Source organism: Felis catus, chromosome B1 (assembly GCF_018350175.1).
Source record: "Felis catus isolate Fca126 chromosome B1, F.catus_Fca126_mat1.0, whole genome shotgun sequence".
Lineage (NCBI taxonomy): Eukaryota > Metazoa > Chordata > Mammalia > Carnivora > Felidae > Felis > Felis catus.
In genome coordinates this window covers 144,071,485-144,082,258 of record NC_058371.1, presented here as the reverse complement: position 1 = coordinate 144,082,258, position 10,774 = coordinate 144,071,485, and the positions used below count along the sequence as shown (strand labels likewise).

The window sequence follows — 10,774 nt, the reverse complement described above, 5'->3', positions numbered from 1 at the left end:
TGGGAATGCAAACTGGTGCAGCCACTGTGGAAAACAGTATGGAGGTTCCTCACAAAATTAAAATTAGGGCTACCATATGATTCAGTAATGTCCACTACTAGGTATTTACCCAAGAATATGAAAATACTAATTCCAAAGGATATATGCACCCATATGTTTATTGCAGCATTATTTGCGATAGCCAAATTATGGAAGCAGCCCAGTGTCCACCGATCAATGAATGGATAAAAAATATATATATATTCTTTATATATATAAAGAATCTTAATATGGGATATATATATATATATGTGTGTGTGGAATATTATTCGGCCATAAAAAAAGAATGAAATCTTGTCATTCACAACAACCTGGATGGATCCAGAGAGTAGAATGTTAAGCAAAATAGGTCAGGCTGAGGAAGACAAATATCATATGATTGCACTCATACGTGGAATTTAAGAAACAAAACAAAGGAGGGGGGGAGAGACAAACCAAAAAACAGACCCTTAGAGAACAAACAGAGGGTTACCAGAGGGGAGGTGGGTGGGGGAATGGGTGAAATAGGTGAAGGGGATTATGGGTACACTTATCTAGATGAGCACTGAGTAATGTATAGAATTGCTGAATCACTATATTGTATGCCTGAAACTAATATAACACTATTTGTTAACCATACTGGAATTAAAATTTAAAATAATTTAAAAAAGATAACTAACTTACCACCTCTATATCAAAGTTTCCCCCCCCCAAAAAATTAACAGATAATTTAAAATTTATCTAAGTACCATACAGTGCTATACACATTATTTGTATTCTCTTCATTAAATAAATGCAAATAAAGCCATCTATGGAGCTCAGTAAGGTATAATATTTATTCATTTTAAAACATACATCCACACAGCAAGCCCATTTCTCCCCACCAATACGTATACATATTTCCTATTAGGCTTAACCATATTCTTCTAAGGAGAGCAAAGTAATCTTAAGCTGAAAGAAAGAATTACTTTGGTTCAGTATCTATAGGCCCAGTTTGCAAAATCTTCTTTTTCAAGTAGTTCTGCCAAGGTTCTAACCAGATATGATCTTTGAATCTCAACTTGCACGTACAGTAAATTATTTTTAGTTCCTTAATTCTAAAGTTCACAAAATGTGTTAATAGGCAAAATACACCAAAAGCAAATACAGAGACAAAAAGGTAATTGATCCTAGATCCTCAGTCATTGAGGTGATCTTTAAATAAAAATAACATCGAAATAAGCTGGAAAGCCACTTGACTTTGAAATATTGTCTTCTTTCCACACTGTACAGTCTATTGGCAATATTTTTTAAGTAAAAATAAAACAATATCTTAATGTGAAGCCTATTAATGTCTATACATTAACTGTCTTTAGCATATTAGCCATACCAATGTAGTCAAACACCTGGTCAGAGGTTAAAAATAGAGTTTCAAAATCAAGACCAAATTTTAATTGAACCACCTAAAGACTTCTACATTGGAATCTCTCATTTTGCCTCCTCCTGAATGTCCTGCTTTTTTGAGGACAAAGTATCTAAGGTCAGAATTTTACTATTAAGCTCCTCAGAGTAATAGAAAAGAGTATTAGTTAAATTCTTGGGCTAAGTTTTAGTCAATGCCTTTTGGAAAAAACAACACATTGTTAACTGGTTAAGGCAAAAAAAACCACACAAATTCTGGTCCCCTTAACAGCCATTCTCTAAAATAAATTCAGAGCGTGACCAGCAACCTAGAAGCCAAAAACCTACAGCCAAATTGGCTTAAACTTCCCACCTGGAAGTCATGGACTGGGGCATGAGAAACGGTGTGTGGACTGTATGTAGGTAGATATTTTTGCATGTTCGTGAAGAGCTTTTGGGAAGGCCTATGTGTTTGAGGAAATGAGAAGACAGGAGCATCTCTGGGTTCTGTCTGATATCACCTTCAAACTATCAGTGGACAGGAGTGAGGTCCATAACAGTGGACACTTCCTCCCCAAAACCTCTTCAGCTGGGGAGTTCAACAGTAACTGGCCTAGAGAAAAGTAACCAGTCCTAGTCAATCAGTAACACTGCTTCCCATCTCCTGGTTTTGTATGTATATACTTCCCCTTTCAAGGAGAAGCACAGTCCTCAACTCCAAGGTATACCTACAAAATTCTCCTTCACCATTCTCATTCCATAATCATGTTCCCACACGCAGGAACACTGGCTCCAGAATCTCACAATACAGAGGACTACCCGATGTCAGAGTCATACTAAGTCATGAGAAATAAGAGGTTTCTTTGAGAAATTTGCATCAGTGTGGTTCATAGAAGATCAGCAGAGAGGCCAGATTCCCATAGTACAACAATCAAACATCAATCACGATAATCACAGAAACCAAAGATATACAGCTATCCATAGAGAGCAGTTACATATCTCCTTAAAGCCTAGAAACAAGCAAGCTTTTTAAATGTATATTAATAGGTACGTTATGGTAAAGGAAACATTTTCTCTTACTGATCCTAGTTGTTTCATTTCTTCAAATGATCCTAGTTTTTATCACCTACCACCACCAAACCCATTCCTAAGTAAATGTACACATTTATACAGATAACACAGAGTTCAATGCATAAATAACATAACCATTATAATGTTTCTCTCTCCCTTTTTAAACTCATTTTTAATCTTGGGTAATTTTAAATCACAATCTACTAACAGTAAATACACATTCGTGGAACAAGAACCATATCACTATTCTTCCATTGGATATATCTTGAAATAGCAACAGTGGACTTGAAAGGTGATGGGATAGCAGTTGGGGAGGGGCACTTGTTCAATCTTCCTTCAAAACACTTGGAAGTCTTTGTCTTTTTTCTTCTACAAGGCCTTTCCCAGAAAATGCAGGCAGTTCAAAAGCAAATGACCAAAACCACAAATCTCTCTTTGTAGGATATCAGCACTTTGGTCACAAGAAGATGTCATCTCAAGGGCTAGAGTAGCATCTAAAAGCACAGGGGGATACAGGCAACCAAAGAGTTTACATAAAATCTTTCTAGAAAGTGATTTATATCTTACTTCCTTTCTCACATTGAATATATTTATAATATTGTAAGTATTACACAGTCTAAGAAAACTTAAGACGGTATATAACAAAAACAAGATTTTAAAGAAAACCTTTAGGATAATTATCAACCAAAACTGTCATGTGTAGCACACCATCTCCTTTTATGTAAATAATGACTAGTTTTGACAAAATAGATCCAAGTTTTATAGAGGCTACAGTTTATATAGTACATATAATGAGTGCATTGCAAAGACGTCTCCCAGCGCCTAGATAGGGCCCTGTACCAATGAGGAATTAAAACTTAAGACTTGTTCACTTCAGAGTAAATTCACATTTGATGTCACAGATGTTCAAAATGCTTTGTGGAGAATGAGATACCACCTCACAGCTGTCAGAATGACTAACATTAACAACTCAGACAACAACAGATGTTGGCAAGGATGCGGAGAAAGAGGATCTCTTTTGCACTGCTGGTGGGAATGCAAAGTGGTGCAGCCGCTCTGGAAAACAGTATGGAGGTTCCTCAAAAAATTAAAAATAGAACTGCCCTACGACCCCGCAATTGCACTACTAGGTATTTAACCGAGGATACAGGTATGCTGTTTCGAAGGAGCACATGCACCCCAATGTTTATTGCAGCACTATCAACAGTAGCCAAAGTATGGAAAGAGCCCAAATGTCCATCGATGGATGAGTGGATAAAGGAGATATATGTGTATATATGTGTGTGTGTGTATATATACATACATATATATATATATGTATATACATATATGTATATATGTGTATATACATATATGTATATACGTGTATATATATATATGTATATACAAACACACACACAATAGAGTATTACTCGGCAATCAAAAAGAATGAAATATTGCCATTTGCAATTACATGGATAGAACTAGAGGGTATTATGCTAAGTGAAATTAGTCAGAGAAAGACAAAAATCATATGACTTCACCCATATAAGGACTTTAAGAGACAAAACAGATGAACATAAGGGAAGGGAAGCGAAAATAATATAAAAACAGAAGAGACTCTTAAATATGGAGAACAAACAGAGGGCTACTAGAGGGGTTGTGGGAGGGGGTATGGGCTAAATGGGTAAGAGGCATTAAGAAATCTACTCCTGAAATCATTGTTGCACTATATGCTAACTAACTTATGTAAATTAAAAAAAATTAAATTAAATTAAATAAATGCTTTGTGGAGGTTAACAGATTAATTCCAACAGTACATTTATGAGAGTGTGGGATTTTATTACCATCATATTTTACAGAGTTAATAAGATATTAAACATTAGGTGACTGGTCTGAGGTCACATACCAAATTGCCACTCAAAAGGTCTGATCTTTGGTTTTCATTTTTTTAGTACTAAACAGTTATATTTAAAAGGAAGGCAATCCTGTTACCATTTAAAATTGACACTTAATTTTTCAAATCACTGTTGGTGCCTAATCAAGTGAGTTCTTAATTTACTCTGTTTTCCTTTTTAAAAACATTTGTAACATATTTCTCCTGGGGGTAGGTCCCCGGTGGGGTGGGAACGTGTGCCCGCGGGTCCTGTTCTTGCTGTGCAGACACACGGCGCAGGCCTGGAGCTTGTAGCTCCCTTTTCACCGTGGTGGAGTAGCAGGACAATAATGAAGTCCATCAGAAACAAATATAAAAAAATACAATATAAAAATAAAAAGGAAGGCAATCATCTAGAATAGTGCTGATCCCTCTTTATTGGGAAAAAGATTACCAAGCAATCATTTCGTCTTTCTTGCTTTACGAGCCCAAAGGGCAAATGACTGATAAGGGAGATAAGTATATATCCTTCCACTGCACTCATCACCCTGAATTCACCTTACTGTATCCAATAAAACAGAGGAGATTAGTTTAAGGGCAAGAGCTGTAAGCTCCATGAAAAGGGATTTCATCCCAAAGACAAATACTACTTCTTTTTTTTAAGTGGCCCAAGTCTTTCTCTACCAGGTGTTCTCACAGAATCAATCACTAGAGAATGCTTAACGGCAGAATTTGGCCTTTAGCAAGCTACAAAATATCTCCCATGGAAGGTTTACTTTGCATTAAGTATGAGAAACCAGACATACCCAGTTCAGAACCAAAATGACTCTCAGTGCTGGTGTTCCATTCGAGGCAAATCAGCCTCCAAATCATCTGACAGGGGAGATCCTGAAACCTGTAAGTTAATAATCAAGCATTAAAGATTCTCAAAAATTGTAAAAGTCTCACTCCACCCCCCCCCCCCGAAAATCCCACTTCTTGTTGTTCAAGTATCAGGTGTTTATAATTAACCATTCATAGCGCAAGCTGCTTGCACAGAAGACGATGATGAAGTAAGAGGCTGTTATTCTTTGACCTCTTTGGTGATACGTGTGTTAAAAACATGCTTCTGATGAGCCAAGGTAGTGTAAACCCACTACAACCCATCTCTCCTACTTATTACAAACAAACAAACAAACAAACAAACAAACAAAACCCTTTAGGAAAAATATGAAAAACAACTGGAGATTAAGGAGAGGGGTCAAAAGTTGGAAATGTGATCCTGCACATGGGGGGTAGGTTTCCAATTTTGTTTATTTTTGCTCCTGTGACTTTGCCCTTTAAAAGGCAGGCCCTAGTCTCAGAGTAGTGAAGAAGTACAAAAAGCTAAAAGTCTGAAAGAAACTCCCTTGTTATCCCAGAGAAACCCTGCAAGCCACAAAGTATGGGGGTGGGTTGGTCCTGGAGCGAACAGAACTAGAGCAAGGGACTCCCTAATTCTGTGTATAGACTGACGGGAGTCTGAGCCCAGCTCCTGACGCATGCATGCATGCAGCAGCTCCAAACCCAGAGCAGCAACAGCTTGGTGAACTGAGCTGAGATTTGAACTACCTGCACAAGTCTCCAGCTAACCCCTGAACCACACAAACACAGGACAGATGCAAACTACGATATCAAAGACTTAGAGAACTGAGATTTAAAACATTTCTCACAAGAGATAAGGCAGAATTTGCAGTGAGAACAAAACTTCAATGACTGCCTGCTAAAATAAAACGTCCACATTCTCCAGAGGGTTATAACAGGACCTGGAAGCTACACAACGTAATATTAACAGTTTCCAAGATACAATCAAAGTTATTGGCCATAAAAAGATCCAGGAATGTGTCATCAATTCTCAATGGAAACGGCAATCAACAGATGCAGAAATATATATGCTATACAGGTATATATAACTTAATTAAGTTTATAAAGTCCCAATATTTGGGTCACCTCGGGATCGATATGAATGAAGAAACAGGAATTCTTAGCAGAGAAATATAAGCTCTAAAAAAGAACCAAGTGGACATTTTAGGACTTAAAAATACAGTATCTGGGGGCGCCTAGGTGGCTCAGTCAGTTAAACATCCAACTCTTGGTTTCAGCTCAGGTCATGATCTCACGGTTTGTGGGATCTAGCCCTGCATTAGGCTCTGTGCTGTCAGGGCAGAGCCTGCTTGGGATTCTCTCTCTCCCCCTCTCTCTGCCCCTCCCCGCTCATATACTTTCTAAATACATACATACATACATACATACATACATACATACATACATACGTACATACATAAAACAGCATCTGAAATTTAAATATCTCCCTGGATGGGCTTAATAGCAGAAGGGAAACAACAAGATAAAGAATCAAAGAACTTAAAGATAAATCAATAGGAATTACCCAATGTGAAGAGCCAAGATAAAAAAAGAAAAAAAAAAAAGATTAAAGAAAGCAGAGTCTCAGGAACTTGTAGAAAATACCAAAAAGTCTAATATCTATGTCACTGGACTCTCAGAAAAAAAAAAAGAGAGATTATGGCAGAAAAAAATTTTTGAAGAAATAATGACCAAAAACTTCCAAATTTGGCAAAAGAGGTAGGTTTACAAATCAAGAAGTTCAGCAAATGCCAAACAGGATACAAAGAAAACTATGCTTAGACACATCTTATTAAAACTAATGAACACAAAATGATGAGGATAAAATCTTGAAAACAGCTAGAGAAAAATGAAACATTACATACAGATGAACAATTCAAATGCCTAAGAATGTGCCACATTCTGACAGAAATCAGAGAGATCAGAAGACAGAGGAATGATGTCCTTATAGTCCTGGGAGAAAAAAGTTTTTAAACACCTACCAACTCATATTCTATATCCATTGAAAATATATTTAAGGGATGAAGGCAAAATAAAGTCATTCTCAAATGAAGGAAAACTAAAAGAGTTTGTCACCCATCAGACTTGCTCTGGAAGAAATGCTAAAGCAAGTTTTTCAAGCTGAAGAAAAATGATACCAGAGAATAAAAGTATAATCTTTAAGAAAGAAGGAAGAACAACAGAAACAGCAGGTAGTTAGGTTGATATAGAAGACTACTTATTTCCATAAATTGCTTAAAATATCTATGACTATTGGGGCGCCTGGGTGGCGGAGTCGGTTAAGCGTCCGGCTTCAGCCAGCTCACGATCTCGCGATCCGTGAGTTCGAGCCCCGCGTCAGGCTCTGGGCTGACGGCTCGGAGCCTGGAGCCTGTTTCCGATTCTGTGTCTCCCTCTCTCTCTGCCCCTCCCCCGTTCATGCTCTGTCTCTCTCTGTCCCAAAAATAAATAAAAACGTTGAAAAAAAAATTAAAAATATCTATGACTATTCAGAGCAAAATATATGACAATGTAGTGGGGTTTTGGTGTATGTAAATAAGACAAAGAATTCTGACATAAAGTCCGGGTTGAAGTAAAAGGAAATATGCTTACCACTACATTTTACAAGCGGTACAATATTTACTCTAAGTAGACTGTGGAAGGTTAGTTAATATATATTGCAATACCTAGAGTAATCACTAAAAAAAAATAATACCAAGAAATATACCCAAAAGCCAATCCTAAAAATATTCAAATACAAAAGAAGACTAAAAAGGGAAAACAAAGAAATAAACAAACAAACAAATATATATATAATATATATATTATATATATATACATATATATATTATATATATATTTGTTTGTTTGTTTATTATTATTATATACATATATATAATATATATATAATATATATATATATATAAACACACACACACATACATATATATAAACATAGAGCTAGATCCAGACATGTCAATAATCACATTCAATGTTAATGGCCTAAGTATTTACTAGCAGGCAGAATTCTAAAGATATCACCTGGTTAGTCAATCAAACTATTGTAGCTACTGCTGTGAAGCAACTTTGCACATGGAATTAATGTTACTAATCAGGTGACTCTAAGATAGAAAGATCCTGGCAGACACAATGTAGGCCTGCAAGGCCAATCACATGCCTCTTAAAAGCAGAAGAGGAAGTCAGAGATGAGGCAGAAGGGGAGGTAAGGGAGGGTCAAAGAGTAAGAAGGATTTGATCACTATTACTAGCTTTGTAGATGGCAGAACTAGACCATGAGCCAAGGAATGTGGTCAGCCTCTAGAAAGTGACAGCATCCCCCAGGTGTCAGCCAGAAAAGAAACAGGGACCTCAGTCCCACAACCTCATGAAACTCAATTCTGCCAACAATCTGAGCGGGCCTGGAAATAGATTCTCCCCTAGAGTCTCCAGAAAGAAATGCAGTCTCGCTGACATCTTGATTTGGGGTCTGTGAGACTCAAGGGGAGAAGAAGCTATTCCTAGGCTTCTGACCCATGGAAACTGTGAGACAGTAAATATTTTAAGTTGGTAGAAGTTTACTAGCTGTAATAGAAAACACATTCCAATTAACAGAATTGGAATTGACAGAATGGATACAAAAGAAAGACCCTACTTCTATGAAATGTTGTACATTACAACAACAACAACAACAACAACAACAACAACAAGAAACAGATAGTATAAAAGTAAAAAGATAAACCATGGAGACAAATAAGTAGGCTCGAGTGGCTATTTTAATCTCAGATAAAATTGGTTTCATGGCACAGAGCACCACAAGTGATAAAGAGAGGCATTTTCTAATGATAAAAGTGATAATATATCAGGAAGACAAAAACTATTATAAGTGTGTATGTACCTAATAATAGAGATTTAAAATACAGGAAACAAAAATAAACAGATATAAGAGAAAAATAAATAATTCCACAGTCAGTGAAAGATTTTGACAGCACTCTTTCTTTTTTTTTTTTTTTTAATTTTTTTTTTCAACGTTTATTTATTTTTGGGACAGCGAGAGACAGAGCATGAACGGGGGAGGGGCAGAGAGAGAGGGAGACACAGAATCGGAAACAGGCTCCAGGCTCTGAGCCATCAGCCCAGAGCCTGACGCGCGGCTCGAACTCACGGACCGCGAGATCGTGACCTGGCTGAAGTCGGACGCCTAACCGACTGCGCCACCCAGGCGCCCCTTGACAGCACTCTTTCAAGAACTGATAGAACCAAACAAAAAAAAATCATTAAGGATATAGAAGATCTGAAGAATACTACCAAACCACCTTAATCTAATTTCACATTTGTAGTAGGCTATGTCTAACGACTGAAGAATATACATTATTTTCAAGGAAACAAGGTTCATTCGCCATGATAGACCATCTGCTGAGCCATAAAACGTATCTCAATGAATCTAAAATAATCAAAATCATACACAGTATATTCTCTGACCATATGGAATTAAATTACAAATCAATAATAATAAAATATCTAAGGAAATGCTAAATAACTACTAAACAACATGTTTCTAAATAATTCCTGGGTTAAAGAAGAAATTACAAGGGAACTAAGAAGATGTTTGGACGGAGCAATAATGAAAAACACAACACATCAAAATTTGTGAGATGATGCTTAAACACCACTTAGAGAAAAAATATGTAGATACATACACATAGAAGTATATAATGTGTGTAAGTGTGCAGGAGGTGGACAAGTGGAGACAGAGTCCACGGGTTATGCAATACTTTACTTACAAAAACCTATCTTACGGGTGTTCCAGAAGGTACATAATAGACTTTTATAAATGTGAAAATGTTTGTGTTATGCACAGAAACAAAAATGAAGTTCAACGTATTGATCCATACCATAACGTAAGAGTGCAAGGCAAGTCACAGCTTCTGCCAGAAAGCCTTTTGCTTTCAGTCTCTCGCTGTTTCTCTTCCCACTGACATCTTCCACATATAAACTCATGTTATTTTGGTGTTGATTTGTATTTTTCACTACACCTACTTTCTCCTTTATTGTATTTTAAATACAACTGGGAAATGAACAAATAAACTAAGAGTAAAAATGCAGAACAAGTTTATAAATATCAAAGGAATAGTTCAAATCAACCAAATAAAAATACTGACGTATGAAGGCTGCCAAAGCCTTTCTTCAATTTCATGAGACAAGATTTGGTTATGTGAATCCCGAAAAGTGGTTTTGAACAATAGTACCCTCACAGACAGCAAGGGAAAAATCCTGCACCTTTAAAATCCACATTAAATTTTAGACATATACAAGGAACTTATTGAGATACTATAGTTCCTAAAAGTAAAATTTGTGATGGTAGTTAATCTTCATGCAACAGGAATTTATTTAGTTTTGATTATATTGCTGCAGAAATTGTTAACAAGAGATAAGGCAAAGTAATAGCAGTCAAAAAACCTTTTTCTCAGGGTCACTGTGTAACTGCCTCTGTAATTTGTTGCCCTCAACAACATAATTTCCCTTGTTGATTGAGCTCTACCAAACTATTTAAGGCGTAGTAGAAAAAAAACATCCACATAGATATGGAGG

The 10,774-nt window shown here is 36.5% G+C and overlaps 1 protein-coding gene across 2 annotated transcripts in view; it reads right to left on the bottom strand.

Annotated features, from left to right (window-relative positions):
• Positions 1–830: 830 nt before the first annotated feature.
• The window catches only part of CDKL2 (cyclin dependent kinase like 2), a 53,748-nt gene continuing 43,804 nt past the window's right edge, over positions 831–10,774 (bottom strand). For both annotated transcript variants that reach the window (XM_019829355.3, XM_006931059.5), the window contains 2 exons: positions 5,131–5,219; positions 831–2,963 (listed from right to left, as the gene is read on the bottom strand). In XM_019829355.3, the coding sequence (XP_019684914.2) occupies positions 5,154–5,219 (66 nt within the window). In that variant the 3' untranslated portion in view covers positions 831–2,963; positions 5,131–5,153. The remainder of the gene's footprint in view (positions 2,964–5,130; positions 5,220–10,774) is intronic.